The 24405-nt window shown below is 35.9% G+C and overlaps 1 protein-coding gene and 1 long non-coding RNA gene across 10 annotated transcripts in view; one reads left to right on the top strand and one right to left on the bottom strand.

Moving 5' to 3' along the window:
• The first annotated feature begins 14030 nt into the window (after positions 1 to 14030).
• LOC148779807 (uncharacterized) lies at positions 14031 to 14762 on the top strand. Its single transcript, XR_016044593.1, has 3 exons — positions 14031 to 14109; positions 14460 to 14533; positions 14683 to 14762. It is a non-coding gene; the product is annotated as an uncharacterized LOC148779807 (long non-coding RNA).
• A 210-nt stretch (positions 14763 to 14972) lies between these two features.
• The window catches only part of LOC18446532 (protein ALTERED PHOSPHATE STARVATION RESPONSE 1), a 33074-nt gene continuing 23641 nt past the window's right edge, over positions 14973 to 24405 (bottom strand). For 8 of the 9 annotated variants that reach the window (XR_016044588.1, XR_016044587.1, XR_016044590.1 and 5 more), the window contains one exon: positions 14973 to 16386. Coding sequence is in view for 4 of the 9 variants with exons in the window: in XM_088852110.1 (XP_088708236.1) it covers positions 15621 to 16386 (766 nt within the window). In the remaining 5 variants the exon portion in view is untranslated. The remainder of the gene's footprint in view (positions 16387 to 24405) is intronic. The other variant, XR_016044589.1, reaches the window with a different exon arrangement.

Genomic DNA, 24405 nt, shown 5'->3' with positions numbered 1-24405 from the left:
TTGCAGCTCCTTCGATGGTGAGCGCTAAGAAGTTTGATAGAAACCATTTAGATGGCGATGAAGATTAATGGAGAGATGGAACTGAGGCCTGTAATCGATGGCCCAACCAATCCCATGGTTTCTCCTCTTCTTAGTGCAATGTATCAGTTCATGGATGATCATCTCATGGGTATATCGGCATCATGAAAGTAAGTAATCTCTTTTTCCTATAAAATAGATATTTAAAAATTGGTATTTCCACTTTTAATAAAAAATTGTGATATTCCGTTTCTATTATGAATTTTAGATACTGTAAATTATGGTGTTTCCTCTTTCAATAAAATTGTAATATTTCTGTTTATTGTTATCAAATGTAGATATTGTAAGTTTTATGTGTAAGTAGCTTCATTTTTCCTGTAAAATCATTATTTGAAGAAACCTGATTATTCTATAATATTCCCAGAGATATTTATACATTTAATTGTAATATTATGAAACTGTAAGTTTTACGTATTTATGTATTTAACTATAATAATTGCAACAAAAGTTTAGATACTGTAAATGTTATATGCAAGTGTTGTATGTGTTATGCGCAAATGTCTTGTGTAAGTGTTATGTGCAAGTGTGTGTGCACGTGTTATGTGCCAGTATTATGTGCAACTGTTATGTGCAAGTATTATGTGCAAGTGTTGTGTGTAAGTATTATGTGCGAATGTTATGTGCAAGTGTTATGTGCAAGTAATTACTATGAATTACTTAATGTGAATTCATATTAATGAATTCAAGAATATTTTTAAAATAAGATATTATTGTTACCTAATATCTACTACATTGCTATATAATTTGCAATTGACATAATAAAGTCTTTTGATTTTATGTGCATGATAGTATGGCATAGTGATGTCCCTTGTGACTATATGAATAGCATAAAAATGTTAATGTTTCTTGTGATTACATATGAGACATGTTTCTAATAATATATGTGTACATGGCAACATGCTTATGATAAGATATTTGTGCATGACAACATGCTTCTGATAAGATATGTATGTTTGGCAACAAGCTTCTGATAAGATATGTGTATTTGGCAACATGCTTCTGATAAGATATATGTGCATGACAACATACTTCTGATAAGATATGAGCCCATAGAAACATGGCTCTATTATGATCTCATGAGATATTTGTGCGGACAGCTGTGATTTATCCTTATTATATATGATAGGATGAGAATTAGGAGTGGATTGTGTTTGGCAGGTCGCACCCCCAAAATCTGTGTGAGGCACTACTCATTGGAACCTATTTGGTAGTGTAACGCTCTCTCGTCATAAGGGCACATGAGAGGATCGTGTCTTGCAAGGCCAGTGCCTATCAAAAGCCTAAAAGCACGATGGGGTTGTGTGCATGTGTGAAGTACTACGCAACAGATTTACTCGTTGGTGGTATTTCTCCTTGCGGGATAGTAGAAGTTCTAACCTCGGACTCAAGGTTAGTGCTTCTACTGCAGGATTTCTGTGGTTGTGAATGCTTGTTTGATTATATCTGACACTTAATGTTGAACTTGATAGGAATTATGTGCATATGGTTTATGTATCCTGCTTATCTTCTTTGTCTAATAAGGAATACATGATATGTGTAAGATTAGAAATGAATTTTTTTAATAGCATTTATTTGAATGCATAAAATCAATATGTCGAAATTCTGCTTAATATGTATTCTTTTAGAAAATATTTACACCTTCTAACCATGATTTGTAAGGATAATGATGATCACTTACTAAGTAACCAAACTCATCAAGCTATTATGAAACTTTTCAGAGTAATCGCAACCGTATTGTTCGTATGTGCAATAGGAGTAGTTTGAAAGAAGTTTGTATTCATGGATAAATTCGCCTTTGTAGCTTTTGTGCTATCAAAGTTGTATATATATATATAAATCCTCATGTTATTATAAGCTGTGAAATACACTTTGTACAAATCTGAAAGCTTGTGAATGAAAAATTTGTTTAGAGCAATATATATAGTAAAATTTTTAAATTTGTTTTGTTCTTTAATAATAAATTGTCACATATCAGGAATTTTAGTGTTATAAAACTTGGGATGTGACAGATCCTGACTTAATCTTCGACAATACTCTAAGTCTAGTAGGTTAGCCTACCTTATGAACTCATCATCTGAGTTGCTATCGACCTTACTAAATTGGTGGGCCCTAGAATGGGTCTTTTGAGGAGGTGGGTAGTGTGCCCCTAATTGGGCAGCATCAACTCTAGGTTTTGACATAGATGAGTGGTGTGCCCTTAGTTGGGCAGTGTCACCCTTAGACTTGGACATTTGTGGGAAATGCTCCCCAGATTGGGTAACATATCCTCTAGACCTAGACTTAGATGGTGACGATGGGTTCAACCCTAATTATTTAGTCTTGGGTCGAATGCTTTGACTGTTTTGAGTAACTCGAACCATACAGCTTGGCTGGACCAGCTAGGCCTAGCCCTGAGTGTGGGATTATGGACCCACTAAAACTCGATATCGACTGACTTGAGACAGGATAGACCAAAGGAATTGAGCCATAAGGTCTTGTAGGTCTAGTCATCCAAAAGGGTCTAGACCATGCAGGAGAATCTAAAATATGGATCTAAAAGAAGATCTAAAGATAAAGATGATCAAGATGGGTTTTAAAGAAGATGATCTAAAAAAGATGATAAAGATAGAATCTAAAAAAAATCTTTTCAAATCTATATTAATTTTCTTCTTTTTATTCTTTCTTCATATTTTTTTTGTTGTAAATTAAGTATGAGAAAAAAGAAGTTTTTTTTTTTTTTGAACTCTAAAATACAGATCTGAAGCTCAAGTACTCCACAGTGGGCGCCAAACTATTTAAGCTCCGATCTGTGCCAACCTCTGGAATGAGATATGCTTAAATCTTAGCAAAAAAACTGAGTTATTTTTTAAAAAGGTAGAGAAAGTGGGGTCACTTGAATTATGAGCTTAGAAAAATCCAAGATATATACAGATCTGGTCTTTTTCTAAGTCAATTGGCAACGCTAGCTCCAAATCCATATTTTGACTTAAAAAGGCTTTTAAATGTAATTAAATATAATCTTAGTTTCTAAAAAAAATAAAATAAAACAGAGAATTAAATAAAGAAAAACAAATTAAATTAAGCAAAGAAATATATACTTACCTCTAGGGACTCGAAACTTAAAGTTTCGGGCTTGGATCAGGTCGCTCTTCTGTTTGCATCACCATCTCTTGTTTTTTGGATATCTTTGCTTGTTGAAATTGGTAGATCTAAAGTTCTTTGACTTAGATCTAGTTCCTAAGGCATGGGGAAAAGTTGTGAATTTTAGGTAGGATCTACCTAGGTTTTTCTCGGGATTTCTTTGGATTGAAGAATATATTTTTTTGTTTTTTAAAGGTTTTGGGATATCCAAAGGTCGAATATGAATTCTGTGATTTTCTGTGATTTTTTAGGATATTTTTCTAAATTTTCAAGAATTTTCTAAAGTTTTTTCCTATTTTTGGATTTGTTTTTGCGATATTTCTAATTTTGAGAATTTCTAAGGGATTTTTGAACTTTTTCCTCTAATTTCTTTTGGGTCATGTAGGGGGGGCGTATTTAAAGGATTCAATTGGTGATTTTTCTTTATTTTTTTCAAAAATTTGGATTTCTCTTGAAGTTTTAGCCTTATCTAAATAAACAAAACGCTTTACTGTATCATCAGACCTCGTCTAGCCCTGCCGGGCCAAGTCATGGCCTGGCCCGCGGCCCGATACTTGGGTCACACGGGGACTAAATTGTCATTTGTTTGGTTACTTTATCCGTAGGTCCGATTTAGGCAATTCTTGGACCGTTGGAAATCTCTCGAGCTCTACTTCAAGTTGGCATAGGTTTTGGGCAGTTTTGGAGCAATTATATTGGGTCTAGGTTGCCTATGATCTGCTAGGATTTGTGTGGTCTTTTAAGCTCAGAATCAGGGGTTTTAGGAGTTCCCTTAGCGAGAATTTTGAGGGGGGTGTCTACAACACCTTCAAATAGTGCCGAGAGATGTGGTTTGAATACTGGAAATCTTCGTGATAGCCTTGAAATATCTTTTCATCTTTAATTATAAAATTTAAAGCTTCAAAAATAGTGTAGATCGAACAAATCTATGAAAATTTGAAAATCTTGAAAATTGACAGTTCAAAATGCATTACAAGATGCGTTATTTCCAAAACTTAAAATCCATTTTTTTTCTCAGGTCCATGCATTTGATGTCGAGATGTTCAATTTGAGGATATTTGCGCATCAAAACAACATCGTCTAATGAAATTTTTGAGGTGGGCTCTAATTTGATTGGTTAGAGCCTCGGCTCTATATAAACCTTTTCCTTTTAATAATGCAAAAGATTTTTTTAAATAATTCTATTTTTTGTAATTATTATCTTGATTAATTTTTTCTATACATCAGTACAATGGGTGTACCTGCTCAAACGCCTCCCTTTGCAAAAAATACTAATAAAATAAATGGGGGTGGTTTGCATAAGGTTGCATCCTCAAACAATCCAATTAAGATGCGCCTCTAAATTTTCTCATAAATGTAATTTTGGTATAAAAAATTCTTAAGATGACTTGAGAATCTATTTTCATCTCTAATTATAAAATTTTAAACTCTAAATTGATTCAAATCAAGTAGATCTCTAAACACATGAAAATCTTGAAATGGTTTTGTTAGGCTACACCACTTGGTGGTGTATACCCTTAAAGTCCTCAACGTTTTTGGACACTTAATACCCTTGAATTGTAATATTAAATTTTTCAAGTAGGGGCATTTTTGTCATTTAGAAAGGTAAAATGATGAATATTTCCAGAAAGAAATAGTGGCCTTCTATTAGTAGTTAAAAAACAATTAATGCATCTTGTGGGTAATATCACACACCAAGCCGGTGATGTCATTGTCCACTATTGTTAATAAATGATTTTGTTTCAACCAGGAATTTCTACTTTACCTTTGACTAATTACTTAAAATACCCCTAGACAAAAGTTATTACATTGTAAGATAAGGTATCTAAGTATCAAAAAATATTAAGGACTTTAAAGGTATACATCACCAAGTGTTGTAGCCTAACAAAACCCATCTTGAAAATGGACCATCATGATAATGCGTTGCTAGAGACACTATTTTACGGATTCAAAATATTTTTTTCTTTTTATATTCATATATCTCGATGTTGAGATGATCAATTAGAGGATTTTCCAACATCCAAATAGCCTTTTATACTGGATTTTTGTGATACTCCTTTAATTCTACATTTTAAGGTTGCGACCTTATATAAACTTTTTCCATAACAAATATGCTTTTGTTGATTTGATTGGCAAACTTGGAGAGGATTATATAAACTTTTTCCATAATAAATATGTTTTTGTTGATTTGATTGGCCAATTTGGAGAGGGCCAAAAACCATACATCCACGACAAGTGAGAGGGGGAGATCGTTATTATATGGATAACAACATGAGGGTCAACATAAATTAAGTTTTACAAGTGCCTATACTTTCATCTAAAATGTTTACACGGCAAGACATTTACTAGAAATAAACTCATATTTACTCATATCTATAATAAAGTTCCCCATGTTGGAGGATTAGAATTTACAAAAGTAGCCTAACATTACTTAAGTTCAATCGCAACTCAAGCACTCATGTTTGATTCACGTGAAATAGTTTTCTTTTAATAAATTAATTTCTTAAGGAATAGATTTCTATGATTTAGTTTTCTCATACTCTCTTTTTTTTCATGTTTGGTAACAATGTTTAGATTCCACTATGGAATTATTTTCTTTCGTGTGCTAACCTATTTGGAAATCTATTTGGAAATCTACCAATTAACAAATTAATTGTTATTATGGATATTGTTGAGAAGACCCTAATACCTATCCAATGAATAGAATATCTTGAAAATCACCTATCTAGACTAACAAATTGGACGGTTCAAATCATTAGATCCATGTATATATAATTGTTTCTTCTTTCTGTCCCTCCCTCTGAAAACATGAAAGATGGATTAGGTATTGATATATCGTTTTGAGAATTATTAATTTTACAATGGTCTCTCTCTCTATCTATCTCTCCCTATGCACCCGTCCTAGTGCTAAAGTCCATTAGATTTTGGCATAATGTTAAAAATAAGTTTGCATCATAAAGCATGAGAGAAGCCATTGATGGTGAAATTGCAATGATTCATTCACCCTGGAATAAAAAATAACAACCCTTCTCTGGACTAAAGAACACGCTTTCTAAAGACTGACAATCAAATAGATTTAAGAAAGTTAAATAGATTACCAGGTACATGTCCAAAGACGGAAATTCAATTTCATTTTATTTCATTCATGAAAGCAAGCTTTAAAAAATCACTATACATAAAACCCAATGATATAAACAACTCATACTTTCTAATGTCCCTCTCCAAAAACAACAAAAAAATGTTCGATTTTCAGTCAAGATGTGAGAGAGAGAGAGAGGGAGAGGTCCTCATGTGCCAATTTCATAGTCAATTTCTTCGATCTTGCTCTCTCGTAGCCATCCTCCTCAAGCGGAAGCATATCGATATTCTTAGCAGCCTCGTCTTCATTGATGCTTAGACCAAACTTAAGCATCATGTGAATTCTCCCTGCAAATGTGTTGGGGTCATCCAAGCTGAAACCTAATGTGAGCAATGCAGTCTCAAAGTGGAGCGTCATCGAGTCCTTCACTGACCGGTCATTCTTATCTGGCCCCACTCTCTTCCCATCGACCCCACCTCTTCCGCAACTTGGCCTAGTTCTGTGAATACTCATGGATACCCTACTTCAAGTTCTTGGAGAAGGCTTCATGGAACTTGTTATCTACAATATCAAAGAACACCTCGATGCACTTCTTCACAAGGTTCAGCACACATAGGTCTTCACCATTAATAAGGAAGGTACTTATTGCTACGTCAACAGACATACAATAATATATAGGTAGAGAGAGACCCTCAACTTATCATAGAAACAAAAAGAAAATAGACTCTAATCATGCTTATAATTAAGGGAAAGAAACTAGTAATGCGTAGAGCATTTAAAAGGATTATGACTCTATAAAAGTCCTCAATAAAAAATCTCATTGTAAACAATTTGCAACATGGAAAAAATTGGAGAAAAAAAATGAAAAAAAAAAAAAAAACTTGATTATCGGAAAAAAATCACAATATGAATGATAATGAAGTTCATGAGAACTATAGTTCTGTTTCATTCTTCCTGAGTAATTCTTGAAATTTCACAAGACACTCTCACATACACGCATTCCTCCCCACAAAACAAAAAGTTCATATACTCACCACCTAAACAACAGCCTGATAATGACAAAAATGAACGAAACACCTGCATTGATGATTTTTACATAAAATTCTACACTCGAAGAGGATGTTGTAATCTTTCACCCATGATTCATGGTATCTCACAATCAGAAAAAAAAAAAAAAAGGACTCGTTTTCTACACAAAAAAAAACTCCCAAGTCAACTTGATTGACCCAGTTGTAGAGCTTTATAAAAGAAAAACTAAGGGTATCTCACAACACATTTCCACACACTTGCTTGGTCCCTTTGCTTACAACATACATAGGTTCAAATAAGTATATGAGAAATGGTCTTTACCTCCTTTACGGTTTACGGTTATAAGTACCCACTACATGACATAGTTCACTTCCACTTAAATTATGATATGTTTACCGGCAGCCAACAACCGGCAAATCCACCACGTTTTAAAGATACAAATAAAAAAAAACAAAAAAGGAACCAGCAAGAGGAATCACGAATGCGGGGAGTTGAAACCTCCTCACACATCATCAAGAGTAAATAAGAGACAACAAAGAGAAGAGTCTCTCTCTCTATAATAAACTTTCTTCATTCCATAAAAATATAACCACCTTATAATATGCGACGTCCCACTTCTTTTTATCAATACACCTCACCTCCCTAAAGAAAACAAAATAAACTCCTTTCATATAAAGGATTATCCAACTTGTTCATATCCAAAAAAAGAGGACATCCACTTCCTCAAAGATAAGTGTAACATCTAATCGTCATATTTTTTTAAAAGATAAAGCTTCCAAAAATAAAATAAAAATGTAACCTACTATTTTTCTTTTTAAAGCTTACCAAAGATTAGGCTTAAATATTGACATAAATTCCTATTTTGCAACAAACTCTCTAAAATATACTTTTAAAAAATAAACCAAATATAAGCTTCCTTAAATATATATATATATATATATATATAAAAGCTACCACAAAAAAATAACTGAAGAAGTTTTCCCACAAAAAAAATAAAAGTAACCCCAACTTTTAAATTAAATATAATTCCAAAACCTAATAAAAAAATCTACCCACCTCTCTAAAAATAAAATCAATAAAATTAAAATTAAAATTTTATAGCAACCAGATCTTGATCTGCACTATTCTCCCCTAGTTAGAGAAAACTCGAGGTCGAGATTTGAAATGCTTTAAGGAATTTTTAAATAGCCCTGCAGCCTTCTTCAGCCCAAACATTGTAAACATGGGACTTGTCGGTTGTTACATTAATCGTAACACAATAATCGTGAATTGAAAATGAGAAGCCCTCAAGGAAAAGGTCATTGTATGTTGATCGAATTTATTCAACCACATAAACTTGCTAACATTACTCAAGCTTAACTTTAGGGCACACTAAGTATGCATATTTGAGATGAGCACTAGATCCATTGGTCGAACCAATTTCACCAATTGATGCTCCTTTGAGACCTTCGTCTTTTTCTTTGTCAAATATTTATTGAATCATGTAATCTTAATCATCATCATAGGTTGGATCTCCTAAAAGATTTTAATCTCATCTAAGTATGTATCAAAAACTGGTGGCAGATCCCAATCTACAACCTACTAATTTTCGATATGATCGACACTAAAATCAATCTTGTTCTCCTTCAAATCATGTAAATCAACTAAATCTCATGATCTATTTTTCCAAACATGGGGCTTCCGATACAGAGTATGCGTATAGAACGGGTTCTCAAAAACAACGTTTGGCTCATTGCCATCATCATAGTATGTTAGAGCTGGATTTTACACCAAGGGTTGGGTCAACTCCTCTACTTGCTTTATCAAATTTTCAATCTTTATATCCCAAAGGTATTACTTTCGATAGATCGGCTCATTCCTGGTACCTAGCTGTCGAGCACATCCACGAGCCATGATGCCTTGTTGATGAATACCACGGACTACGAAAATCGGCTAAAGCTCTGATACCACTTGATGCAATTTAAAATTATCGGCAACTAACAATCAGCAAATCCATCGCTTTTAGAGAGAGAAATAAAAAACTGAGAATAAATTAGCAAGAGGAAGTATGAACGTGGGGATTCGAGACCTCCTCATGCACTATCCAGAGTAAATAAGAGACAATATAGAGAAAAATCTCTCTCTCTCTCTCTCTCTCTCTCTCCCTACAATAAATTTTAGGGAAAATTACAAGAAAACACCCTAAAATGGACTATCTATGCAACTTACTCCTACCCCAATCTTTTCTCTCACTTTTTTTTCGCCCAAACAACCTTTCCTCGCAAATAACCCCTCCCAACCTAAAAGTAGCATCAAATAAGACTAAACTACCCTTGTTTATTTTCACACGGCCTTCTCTCTCATGTTTCACACACGCTTCGACAGTACAAACATGTGCTTCGACATTTGAATGTGCGCTTTGGCAATGCAGGTTTGAGCCGCAGTGCTCCGGTATTATGAGAACTCGCTTCGTAGTGCAAATACGCGCTTCTACATTTCACTCCGGCAATGAAGTCTCTGGAGCCACAACGCTCCGGTAATGGAGGACCGCGCTCTGGCATTCTGAATGTCCTCTCCGGCATTCTGAATGTGCACTCCGGCAATGCAAGTCTGAGCCACAGTGCTCCGGAATTATGAGAACGCGCTCCGGCAGTGCAAAGACACACTCCGACAGTACGCTACTTGGGACCTGCTAATTGATTTAGTTTGTACGGGAAGGGCATTTCTATCTAAAGAATAACAACTTTTTACCTTGAGGGGTTTGTGAGGAAATATTGTTTTGGAGAAAAAAGTGAGAGAAAAGATTGGAGTGGGGGTAAGTTGCATAGATAGTCCATTTTAAGGTGTTTTTTTTGTAATTTTCCCTAAATTTTATTTCATTCCATAATATATCCACTTACGATATGAGACGTCCCACTCCTTTTATCAATGCACCTTGCTAAATCTTTAAAAGATAAGTTTCTTATTATCTTGTCCGTTAGTTCCTATTAAACATTTCTTCCTAATAGACTTGCCATCTCATGTCCCTAATTAGTTCCTATTAAACATTTTTTCCTATTAAACTTACCACCTCATGTCCTTAATTAGTTCCTATTAAACATTTCTTCTTAATAAACTTGCCATCTCATGTCCCTAATGAACACAAATTGGACTCATTTCATATAAATGATTATCCAACTTATTCATATCCAAAAAAAGAGGACATCAACTACCTAAAAAAACGTGTAATCATCTAGTCTTCATATTTTTTTAAAGACAAGGCTTCCAAAATAGAAAATGTAATATCTTTTTTTTTTTTTTAAAGTCTTATTAGAGATTTAAGACTAAATATTGAGATAAATTCATATCTTGCAACAAATCACTAAAACAGAATCTTAATTAATAAACCAAATATAGGCTTCCCTAAAAAATAAAAATAAAAGATACCATAAAAAATAACCAAAGAATTTTTTCCAATAAAAGAATGTAACTCTAACTCCTAAAATAAATATAGTTCCTAAAAAGTAACAAAAAAATCTACCCACATCTCTAAAAATAAAATAAAATAAATAAAAAATAAAAATTTTGTAGCAACCTTGATCTACATCAAATTAACTAATATCAAATATAGTTCGATAAGTACCCACTTTATTTATTTATTTATTTATTTTTATTTTTCAGTAAGTACCCATTGCATAATACAAGGAAAAAGTTTACCTAAGGTTGCTACCTTAAAAATGTAGAATTAAAGATGGACCTCAAAAATCCATCATAAAATATTGTTTTAATGTTGAAAAACCCTCTAATTGATCATCTCGATATCGAGATGTGTGAATATGAAAAATAAAAATAAAAATAAAATTTGAGTATCGGAAATAGTACATATTGCAAAACATTATCTAGACAGTCCATTTTTAAGATTTTCATAAATTTTAATTATTTTTGGAGTTTAAAATTTTATAATTATACATGAAAATAGATTTTCAAATAATTCTAAAAAAAATTTACACTAAAATTACATATTATGATAAAATTTGAAGGTGCGCCTTAATTGAGAAACCACACCCTAATTACTTATCATTAAAACTAACCGCTAACACTACAATAACTACCCATTACATATATTCTTTAATATTAGGTTTCTCCACTACATCATCTATTATGGATTTTTATTTGTGTTCATGGGAGTTTTTATTGGCTTACAATTACCCGTCTGAAACATTCTCAATAAATCAGGGGCATGCTTTCTTGACATAAGAAAATTCCATAAGAATCTTGAATAACTTCCGTACCCAAATGTGGTACCCCTTTGATGTATGCTTGATTTTTGTGTTTATCTGTGACCTAAAATGTAAAAGACCAGAAAAAAACAAACAAAAAGAGAACCAACTTCAATTCATTAAAAAAAGTACATTGTGCTTACGTTGTTATTATCATTATCGGAGAGGAGGGTTGTTGCACTCCCCTTAGACCAGTGCTCTTAGACCATAGGTTTATAGAGGCAAGTAGGTAGTTGGATTGTGGACGTCCCCTTCAACTATGGACAAAGTTTAGCCGTACATTGCCGGCCGGCATCGGATGAACATGAATAATAGCCGACAATAATGCTTCATTCAAGTTTTAGGAATTTTTGGGATTTTTTTGAATTTCGTATTTTCTAGGGATTTCAATCTATTTCTAAGGATTTTCTAAGGCTTTTTTTTTTTTTTTGGTGTATTTTGGATCGAGTATTTAAAAGTTGAAGTAAGGTTAGATTGGAAATTAGATTGGTTCAATCCAAGGGTATAGATTGAGTCAAAATAGTTAATTTTATGGATTTTTGTTGACTTTTGACCAATTGAAAATCAACCTGAAGACCCACGGGCCCAAGCCCATGTGTGAGGCACAACGCTCATCCTAAGTAGGTTTTTGGACCTATTTAGGGTGAGCAGAGCTGGTAGGATGAATCAAAAGAGTTCTAGTTCTATAACATGACTTTGATCTATAGATAACAACGTTGTGATAAGGTTGTAATGCCAGAGGAATCATTACCGTGGGGCATAGAGGGGGATGTCATAGGGTCTATACCGTAAAATTGCTTTCGACGGAAATTTAAAAAATTATGGTGTTTTTGAGATTTTTATTTATGGAATTTTTTAAAACTTTTTTCTATTTTTAAGTATTTTTTTCCTAATTTTTAATTTCTAAGGATTTTATCCTCTTTACAGAGGATGTTTTTTATCTATTTTGCAGGGATTTGGTTTTTTTTTTTTTTTTAATGCACAAATCTCATAAAACAACCTCTAAATCTATTGACAACTCAAACAAAGCACATGAAGACACAAATTGCATTCACCATTAAGTCCAACGGTTCACTAATAGCTTTGAAAAGTAAGAAGAAGGTTATATTACAAGGAAGTCACAATTACTCGTAACTATTAGATGTCAAATTTGAAAGGATTGGGGTATATGTTACGAAGTTCGAAAAAAAATTTTTGAAAGTTGAGTCTAGTCATTGATATTGGTACAGCCACCTAATTTGAAATAACAGAGACAAGAGTGATTATGATCTCCTTATACTAAAAATAAATAGTTGTTTTGCATATAATTCCATTTAAACCAAATTACTTTGAATTTAAAAAGTATATAAAGGCACCTTTAGATCTTGAACGCATGTACAAGCTCGGTGGTTGGAAGATATATATATATATATATATATATATATATATATATATATAGATTGGGAGGTTTGAGGTTAGAGTGAGATTGCGAGGGCTTGGGTTAGAAAGAGAAGAGAGAGAGAGTGGGACTAGGAGGGAATGAGGGTTAGGGGTTTGAATGGAGCTTTCAAGTCTAACTCCCTATACTTTAAAAAACTTCTAGGTATGGAGTGCTCCGATATTGAAGATATCCAACTCCCCCTACTTTAAAAGTGTGGATTGCTCCGATGTTGAAGATATCCAACTTCTCCCTACTTTAAAAACATTTTAAGTATGGGGTAGTCCAATATTTGGAATATTGAAATGGACTAATAAAAAATGTTAGGGCAGTTCGATGTGTCCAACGTCGGAGTGCCTCCAGAAATTAGACAGTCCGATCTCTGAAGCATCAACTATACTAGAATTTACAAAATCAATAAAAAAAATTTCAGTGGTTCGATGTTTGTGACATTGACCTAGGGAAAAATTGGAATAACAAAATATGAAAGAGGACCTTGGTATAAAATTAGCCAAATTTTAGACCATATGATAATTCCAAATTTCATTTTTTATCCTTAATAATTTTACTTTCATATCATCCAATTATTGCTTATTATACTATAATTTTAAAAGGAAAATTGTTTTATGATGGTTGGACCGCATTTCTACAATATGCGGTCCAGAGGTAATAGGTGGTCCATCTAAAAAACAAGTGTAACTAACGGTCCAAATGTTTTGTAATATAATTATTATTTTTAGTTTTCATTTTCTTTTTTTCATATTCATGATCTTCATGTTAAAGATTATATATTCTCTAAAAATTAGGAACAAATTATATTTAAAAAATATATTTATTGCCAAGCCTGCATTTCTGCCATATGAGGGCTGCCCGCATAGAAACTGGGCCCATTTTAAAATTATATAAGCTGATGACATACAGAAATTTTATACAATCTGATGACATACAGAAATTATGTACTCAAATTATACACTATAATGACTATATCGATTATGTATTCTAATTGCTTTAACTTTGTGAAAAATAATATCTACTAAAGTAGATGATATGCTCTTATTCTATTTTGCAGAAGAATTTCATGGGTGAGAAAGTCAATGAGGGATGACTTGCAAGCAAAAAGAGAATCCCTTGACGCAATAACTCTTGAGGTAAATTGGGGCGCAAGAGAATGTCATGCCAGAAATTATTTACATTTATTATGATTACCAGAACTTAAAAGAGAACAAGCAAATCATCATAAATTGTCATTGGCTTTTGAAATAGTCAGATCCTTCAACTCGAGCAACTTCTTTTTTTCAAGTAGGCATCAACTTGAGAAAAGGAATGTCTACTTCAGGCTTCAACAAAGGAATATGGATGTTTCTCTAGCTAATGGCAATTTTTTTAATTTCACTGGTTGCCTTCCAATTTTGTCAACAATGAATGCTAATAACTTGAGAAAAGCATGATGCCGCATGTGCTTCACTTCAATAATCATACCTGCTACATTTTCATGCAGGGTCCTTAGAGACCATGGTTTGGGAGCATCAGCATGCCCTTTAAGAACCATGTTTTTGGATCATTCCTAAACTTGTGAGTTCTATGAAATTAAAATATTTTTACAAGCTTTGGAATTGTCGACAACTCTCTATATGGTAAATTATTTGAGATTATTTGACATGGCTTTTAAGCATGTTGAAGATGCAATTGAAATGTTTATTTGAGACGGAATAATTTGACAGGGGCCATCAATTTGCTAGCATCGTTCAAACTTTGAATGGTTGTTTCATGCACTGAAGCTAAAGCGAGAAATGAAGAAAACCTCTCTCTGGAATGAAGAGATCCCATCTCTCGCTCTCTCTCATTCTTGGAATGAAGAATGCCGATCTCTCTCTCTGAGATTGGTATGTTTCCGCTTACCACATTTATTTTTCTCAATCAAGTGGAGTACTTGTTCTTTCTTTAAATTAAATGGTTAGAGGTGGTGGCTGAAAACAGACATGGTCCATTATTTGTTACTGAAGGGTATCGATAGAGGAACCAAATTAATCTCTGTAAAACTTTCTTTAATGGAACAAAAAGGTTAGGAATCATTTGGTACAAGTTATATCTACTCTTCTTTTCCAAATGCCTCAGAGCTACACCAGATATTTAAGCAACCACAAATAAAGAACAAACGATTTTAAGATTTTATAAGCTGCCTCTGTCTTGTCTATCATGCACTCCAGCACATGTACCCTTTTTAGCACTCTTCATCACTTGCTTCCAAACCTATTGTTTTAGCCAAATCGAGGGCTGCATACACTCCAAAATTGCTCTTTCATCCTCAACACTACTCTAAGAAAATTCCACTACACAAATAGAAGGACCACCCTTGTAAACCAATCAAAGAATCAACGAATCAAGGTATTATGTACAGGTCCGCCATAAGATATCCAACAGGTTCGCCTTGGAGAAGAGACATCCATCAATGAGAAGCAGCCCACTCAAACTCATGACTAATTCACAAGATTTGAGAGTACTTGCTCCAAGTGGGGCATCATAACACTAGAAAAGCCTTAGCACATTAATCATACCCTTCCTGATTCATAATCTTCTCCATGAGCCAGCCCAATGAGCTCTACAGCAGTGATTTCACCACAAGAAGTCATTACTAGAGAAAAGCATAAAAGATGTATGTCTATGTTTCTCCCATTTTGGGGGTTCGAAGCTGCTCAAAACCCTTCAATGTCGAGGAAGTGAAGTTCACCATTGCCTCAAATATCCGCTTCAACCCCACTTGCAGATTACCAAATGTCGAAGTTCGTATCCTCTTCACTATCTCTGCATGCTTGGCATTCTCCTCTTCCAACCTCTTCTTCATTGACTGCAATGCCACCTTCCTCTCATGCAAAGAATCCCCACCCTCTCCTGAAGAGAACGACACAACCATCTTGCTTTCCTCCTTTTGCAAATGTTTGAGCCTCTTATTGAGATCCTTAGAAAGGTACTCCGTCTTGAGCCTTTGGCGCAGCTCCTCCCCATGCAATTCCCACAATTCATGCATGCTATTAGCAAATGCATTTATGGCTTCTGTCACTTCATCCTCTGATACGCTAGCCATTACTTGAAACCAGTCATTGCATATCACAAAAACAGGTGGAGCTCCCATCCGGCTTGGAGAGAAAGGAATGGGTCCATCAGGTGTCTCTTCAGGCACATGAACAAGGCACCTCAATAGCCACCCATACATGACCTCTACATAGGCCTTGTGAGCATTGACCCAGTTGTGAAAGCTGGAACACCAATTCAGGATCTCCAACTCGAGTTCAAGTGTTAGCTTCATTCGTGACTTTGTTGGTTTCGTTTGATTGTTTGCAAAGAGAATATTCACAGCTTTACCCTGTGCTATGGCCTGGCACTGCTTTTGGTGGCATTCAAACATGACCTTCCACATTCTCCTCAACCTGCATGAGAAATTAGGGGTTCAATGAAATATGAATCACAGCAAGGCATAAAGCAAAGGTAGCTTCTCTACAACAAGTTCACGACTGTTTTTCCGTACTTAGAAGTGGGGTTAAAGCAAAAGCAAGAACTTTTTGAGTCCTAAAACAAATAAACTCATGGTCTTTAATCTAGCCACAATGTTTTGAAATCAATTGGGATGAAGCATGGTAATAACATGATATTTATCCATATCAAAGTTCTTTCGAAGTGTAGAACATGCCAAATTACTAATTTCATTCATGATTGTTCTAAACAACTACTCCAATGGTTCTTGTAAAGAGACTCAAATTCAAGACTACAAATATATGAAGCAGCTATTGATTCAACACGACATGAGATAATATGTGAATCGTATTAGTTGAATGATTAAAGTATCAGACACGAAGTAGTATATGTTGATTTACCCCAAAAAAAGAACAAGTATATGTTGATTTCATGAAGGGCTCATCATAGAGTACACAAATGTTTCTTTGCTTTTCTATCAAGCATAAGGCATTCATTGCTCATCAGTGTTTTAAAATGCGGCCGCATCATGCGGTATGCGGTGGGCTCCGCATCTGAACTAACCGCATATGCAGTTTTGAGCTATGCGACGCATCGTAGCTGCATCGCAACGCAACGCATCTTTTCTACAGAAATTTTTTTTCGATTGGGGCAAAATGGTCTTTTTGACCATCCAAAAATGGGGGAAATAGTTTGGGGGGGGGGGGGGGGGGGGGGAGGGTGGGTATTAAACCCCCTAAAGGATGATTTACAGCCACTTTTTGACTTTTTTTGGATCAAATCGTGCAAAAAAAAAAAATTAGGTGGAAATTTTATTTTCATCCAAATCTTCGATTTGACTGTTGTTTTATACTTGGATGTTGATTTGATGCTTTTGATTGTTAATTTGGGGAAGTTAGGGTGAAAGTATGATGATTTAAAGCAACTTATGTGGCTTTTTTTTATCAAATCGAGCAAAAATAAAAAATTAGGCAAAAAAATTTTTTTCATTCAAATCTTTGATTTGGCGGTTGTTTAATACTTGGATGTTGATTTGATGTTTTTGATTGTTAATTTGGGGAAGTTAGGGTGAATTTGTGACAAGAAATCGAGGGTTTCAGAGGCCGTGAAGAAATCGAGCAGTGCTTCAAGAACCGGTAACTTTTTATTCCCTCTTGTACAGTAATATTGTAATACTTATTTTTGGGGCAATGTCTTCTTCCCAATCTACGACTAATAAGAATCCGGCTTGAAAATATGCCAAACTAAAAAATCCGAGGATAGATATTGTGTGATATGCTTGCTCTGTGGAAATACTTATATGGGTGGTATTTTTTGACAAAAAGAGCACTTAGCCGGAATTTCTGGGAATGTAAGAGCATGCCCACAAGCTACAGATGATACAAAAAAGGAGATTAGAGAATTACTTGGATAGATTGAAAAAAGATAAAGAGAAAAAGAAAAATAAAAAGAAAAGAATTACTTGAAGATGTACAATTATTTGATGATGATGTTGATGATGTTATGTCTGAAGTTGCTATGAGGCGGTTGCTCGTACTCCAATCTCAAGAGAGGGGATTATAAATATTGGTGGTAGTGTTGAAAAAAGAACACCTCCCAATATGGGGCCAATGGATGTTTTTTTCACCCCAAGCCCCGAAATAGTGGTGCAAGAGAGAGAAAAAAACAAAACAAACCACAATTGAAAATATATACAAGAAAGAACAAAGGAAATCGGTATGTAAGTGGATTGCAAAGTGGATTTACATGGTCGACATTCCTTTTAATACTATAACTATGGATAGTTTTCCATGTATAGTTCAGGCAATTGGGCAATATGGCCCAAGACTTGTTCCTCCTTCACTACATGAGGTTATAGAGCCCTTGTTGAAGGATGTTATATTTGATGTGAATAAATTTTTGATTTCTCAGAGAGAAGGGTGGGAGAAATATGGGGCCACTATTATGAGTGATGGTTGGTCCGATGAGAAGTCGAGGGCATTCATTAATTTTTTGGTTAACTGCCCAACAGGTACTTTTTTTGTTAAGTTTGTTGCTGCATCAGACAGGTCACATGATGCTACATACTTATGTGGTTAATGGATGAGATTGTAGAGTTTGATGGAGAGAAAAATGTGGTACAAATTGTCATTGACAATGGTGCCAATTATGTTGCAATTGAGCATTTCTTGACTTTGAAAGGATGCATATGTTTTGGACTCCTTGCCCAGCTTATTGTGTTAATCTTATGCTTAAAGAAATGGCTACATCTTTATTTAGAGGAGTGATTTCAAGAGCTATGTTTGTTGTTGGATTTATTTACAATCACACCATAGTCCTAAGCATGATGATGTCTTTTACAAAGAAAAGAGAATTAGTGAGAACGGGTATCACTAGATTTGGCACGTCATTTCTCACTCTTCGAAGCCTAGCCAAGCAAAAAAAGTGCCTTGAGGACCATGTTTACGTCAAAGCAATGGAGTAAAAAAAAATAGTCAAAGCATGAGGATGGGAGAAAGGCTGAAAAACGTATTCTGAATGCATCTTTTTAGAGTCAAATAATTCTTGCATTGGAGGTGGCTCACCTTTTAGTGAGAGTGCTTCGACTGGTTGATGATGATGTGAAGCCCGCCATGGGCTATATACACGAGACAATGACTAAGGCAAGAGCAGAGATAAAGGATGTTTTAAAGGATGAGGAAAATATGTGCAAGACTATACTTTAAATTATTAATAGGAGATGGAATACCTAACTTCATAGGCACCTCCATTCAACCGGTTACTTTCTAAACCCATCTCTTCACTACAAGCACCCATCCATTGAGTCTGATCGTGTAATAAATAGTGGGTTCTTAGATGTGCTTGAGAGGTTGGTGCCTGACAAAGATATCCAGGATGAGATCCAGAGCCATGAATTGATTAAGTTCAAGTTAGCCTTAGAAAACTTTGGGAGAGATTGTTATTCGAAATAGGGACACTACAGATCCAGGTAAAGGCCAAAAGTCACGTTACTTGTCTATGACTTTGTTTACCTTTAATTTTTATCTATAATCTAAATTATAAATTATTATACAGCTGCATGGTGGGCATTATATGGAAGCGAGACCAAATCTACAACGTCTTGCTATTCGAGTGTTGAATCTCATATGTAGCTCATCTGGTTGTGAACGCAATTGGAGTGCATTTGAGCATTTAAATCCTTAACTCCTTATTTCTTAATCCTTATTTCTTTAATTTCAATTTCAATTTTCAATTTTCTAATATAAAATCTAATTTCAATTTTCTACCACAGCTCCATACAAAAAAAAGGAATACGTTGGAGCAGAAAAAGTTGAATGATTTGGTTTATGTGTGTTACAATGAGCGGCTTAGGGAGAGGTATCAAAAGCGCATGAAGCTCAACCCTATTCAGTTGTATGAAGCTGATGGTGATTCTACAAGTGAGTGGACAATGGATCCAAGACTGAGCGTGTGTTTGAGGGTGAGGATCTTACATGGCTCGATGTCGAGCTAGCAACAGGGGCCAATGAAGAAGAACGACCTAACACTAGAGCATAAAGGAATAGAGGAGCAGCAGGAGTTGGGACTTGTCGCACTCGCACATCAGCTCCAGAGGTCGAAGAGGAGGAGGGAGACTCAGAGGAGACTAAGGAAGAAGAATATGTGGAGGCCGCCGAGGATGATATTGATGATGCACATGACGACTCTCAAGATGACTTTTCTAATTAATATTTGAAAATTTGACTTCAAAATTGTCTGGGATGATTGTATTAAGTAACTATTAACTCTTCTTGAGCTTGACTTCAAAACTCTTTAATCTTCATGGAGACATGGTGATATTATACTTAATCTTTTGTAATATTTAATAGTCTGGATGACACACGTTTCTTCCACAAAAGACTTCTTTTATCATGTAGATTTTCTATACTTAATCTTTTGTAATATTTTGGAGAACACATACGCATACTCACACACACCACCCTAAATAAATCATTATCATCATCTGAGCTTTTTCCCAATTAATTGGGGTCGGCTACATGAATCCTAGTTCTCCATTCTGCTATATTAAAGACCATATCCTCAGTGAGGCCATAAGCCCCCATATCTTTTCGAACTACTTCCAACCATGTCTTTTTGGGTCTACCCTTTGCCTTTTTCAATCCACCACCCTAAATAAACACACACATACACCACGCCCCCCCCCCCTCTCTCCTCCAAACAAAAAAAAAAACTCTCCTACCTAGCAATAACACGGGTCTCCAAAAATATATATTTTGCTTAATTCAAGTGATTGACATTCAAGAAATAAAAGCTTCCTAGGGTTTCGCACCAAGAAGTGAAGGACACAAAGAACACTCCATGGGCAGCATGTAAAAGAAACTTGAACTAGTGGACAGATTTTGGTTGGAAGTCTCCCTAATGCTACTGCAAATTCCGGTAGAGAAAGGTGTTATATGTCATTTTAGACGTACTTGTATCGCCGAGGCGAATAAGGAGAGAGTTAGTAGTAACCTGGTCACGCCGATACCAAGACACTGCCAGACCACGGGAACACTGCTGCAATAAGCCTAAAATTGGGCAATATCTAAAAAAGTGTCAGAATTGCTTCAAAATGCATGAGAGGTTAGTTTGGGATATCCTAAGGGCACTCGTAAAGTTTTGTTCTGACAATTTTTTATATGATCAGGATGAAACTTGGTTATCAAATCCAGTTCCTATCATGCTGAAAATGGACCCTACAACTACAACCCTATTTATGGGTCTCAAAACAGTACCAAACCGCTGCCATTAGATCCGGAATGTCGAAAAACCCCCAGGGACCAAATTTGGGCTCAATCAGATCTTCAAGAACCATGATGGGCCTAACTTACCATAAAAGTGTAGGTTTAACACTATTGTAGTGAAGCCTCGGTGAACCAGTTTCTACTTATGGAAACTGTATTTTCTCATTTCGGGATGATTTTTAAATGATCATATCTCGCTCGTTTTAAGTCCAATTAAGCTCAAATTTGGACACAAGCTACATCTTGACGACTCGATCATTTTGATATTAGGCACGCATCTTGGTGTGACCCGAAATGACAGAAGATGTGCTCAGACACATGAAACTTCAGAATTTATACAAGAGAACATCCAATCCTTTGTAAGGCCATAGCTCAAGATCCCAGTGTCGAATTGTCGTAAATACGGGTTCGTTGTGACCGTGCTTCGAAGAGCTACAGTTTGGTACAAGTTTTGCGCACTATCGAAAGCTAGATGACGCAAGTTTCAAGGTTGAAGAAAGGCAAACTTTCCGACGACCTCCCAAATTTAGAATACGCTCAAATCAAGACCAAAATGGACGAAATTTACTACAAAATGATTGCGACAATGTCCTCTTCAATTCGTGATAAAAATGAAGGCTTGGAACATCACAAATCAATTTACATTGATGGATGAAGAATTGCAAAGTTTATGGGCATGGCCGGATTTTGGGTTCTTCCTAAAAAATCCATTTCAAGATGATCAAAGGGTATCAAAACATTCACAAAAAGTACAAGCATCGAATCTATAACGATTGATTGCCCGAATTACCATCATAGGTGTCCGAAAAAGCTCCCGAAGACTAGCAATGGCAAGAGGCCCCTCATGGAGGGATGGTTTTGTTATTTGTTGAAAAGTGCTTAAGGGTATTTTGGTCATTAGGTCCAAATTCGGGATTCTTATTTTAATTCAGTAAATGTGTATTTTGTGAAAAATTTTGGGTACTTTTGAGCATGCCACCCTTGTTTAGTGGTTGCTCTATATAAGGAAACCCATGTCACTTGTATTCCATTTAACCTCTTTGAATTTTGCTTTTCATTTTCAATACTTGAGCATTTTGGAGTGAATTTTAGCTTATTCTCTTTGCTTTGCTCGCAAATTCAAGACCAAATGGAGAGGAGAGAGAAACATTTGTTAGACAGATAAATGCCCCTAGACCACCATACATCACAGCCCATTCCCTACTCCACGCACCATTGTCCATTTCGTACACTATACACTACCCCTTAAACCACCATACCCAACACCTCATCTTGTACACCGCACCTTACACCCATATTCTAACCCTGTCTCTCTCATGTGCATTCAAGGAGACTCATGGAGGTGCACCTAGGCGCACACACACCATAAGTCTTTTCTCTCCTCTCTTTCTTTATCTCTTCTCTTTTCCTTCTCTCTCATTCTTCTCTCTCTCTCTTCCCCGCATGAGCTCAGGGCGGGTCTGTGCGTTTCCCTTTGTCCTCCTTTCTTCTCTTCTTCTACTCTCGTCTTTTCTTGTCTGAAGTCGCAGACCCGCACCTAGGGTGGGTTTGACTTCCTCCTTTATTTCTTTTGTTTCATTCTTTCCTTACCGGCGCTCTACAAGCGCACCTCTACCCGCGCTCTACAAGCGCACCTCTGCACGCGCTCTACAAGTGCATCTCTGCTGACGCTCTACAAGCGCATCTCTACCCGTGCTCTGCACGCACTCTACCTGTGTTCTCTGCACACACACTCTTATCTGCGCCTTGCACGTGCATTCGTACCCGTGCTCTCTACAACACACTCTCACCCGCGCATTCTGCACGCGCACTCTTACTCGCGCTCTCCACAGCGCACTCTTGCCCGTGCTTTTTGCACAAGCACTCATACCCTTGCTCTCTACAGCGCACTCCTGCCCGCGCTCTCTGTAGCTCACTTTCTGCCCATGCTTAGCCCAACGCACTCTCTGCCCAGGCTCAATTCTGTGCACCTCCACCCGCACCTAATCCTACATACTTCTTGCACCATCACTTGTTCATGTCCCTCTCTCACACCTGCACCTTCACTCCATATCACTTTTACCTACATATTCTTACCCCTTTTACCTCCTTTACACCTGCGCCTAGCCATTCACACTTGCTATTCTTTCTTCCTTAAACTACACCCTTTTTAATCCTTTTATTCTATCGTCTTCTTATCTCATCTTCGTTGCTGACTGCACCCCTCATCACTTGAAACACTTTACCAGGGGAGATTCTGAGATAGTATTTTAGAGTCTTAATTCTGGGATCGCTGCTCTAACTACCTTCTCATACAGTGAATTGAGGTTGCAAGAGGCATTGCTTCTCTTGCACCCATTTACTCAAGTTGGAGTCATCCTGATTTAGTCTTCCTTAGAATTCCTATTCTCTTGCTACTTTAATCACCTAGTCATAGGTCAGGCTGAGAGAGTCTTTCTTCTCACCCATTTCTAAACTCCTCTTTTATAATATTTTGTAACAGACACACACACACACACACACACACCCCCCCCCCCAACACTTGGACAAGTTGATTGAAAATTCGCTCAAAGTCTCTAGGGATTGGTAGGCTGCTGCGCCCAAAACAATGAATATATTTTGAACAATTTGGGGGAAATGCCATATGCATAAAAACAAACACAATCTCGAAGTTTAGAACAATGGCATTCATGTAGGTCGAATCACTCATCTAAAGGAGCAGGCTTAGCAAGTCAGATCACCAACTTTGGGGAATCGGAGATCCTATAGACGTTTCGTAAGAAAATCAATGTCTTGTCTGAATTGAGAATAGCAATTCCATTTCTCGAACCACATAGATATACATTAAATGGTGAGCAGCTATCCGATGACCTAGATGTGCGTTCTAACTCAGTGGTTTTGAATAACCAGAGAAGTACCTAGTGGTTGCTTTCATTTCTTGAGCAGTGAATGTGGTGTAGGCAACAAAAACAGCATGTGGTAGAAATGTCTAAGTGTTCGAGAGGGGCTTTGCAACATCAAAGCTATTGTTTAAAAGGGTAGGTGTGGGTTTACTAAGTCTTATCAAAGCCCTCGTAAAAAAGTTTGCACTTGCAAACTCTCAAACTTTTCTCTAACTTGTGTTTTATGTTATGCAAAACACTCTAAAACGAGTGTTTTGCTTACTGGCACCTAGCAAAGTGAGTGCTTTTGGTAGAAGGAAGGAATAAAAGGAATTGCTTTCCTTAGTCTCAG

This window comes from Amborella trichopoda, chromosome 11 (genome assembly GCF_054954075.1).
Source record: "Amborella trichopoda isolate Santa Cruz 75 chromosome 11, AtrichopodaSantaCruz75HAP2 v2.0, whole genome shotgun sequence".
Taxonomy (NCBI): domain Eukaryota; kingdom Viridiplantae; phylum Streptophyta; class Magnoliopsida; order Amborellales; family Amborellaceae; genus Amborella; species Amborella trichopoda.
This window is presented reverse-complemented; position numbering and strand designations above follow the sequence as displayed.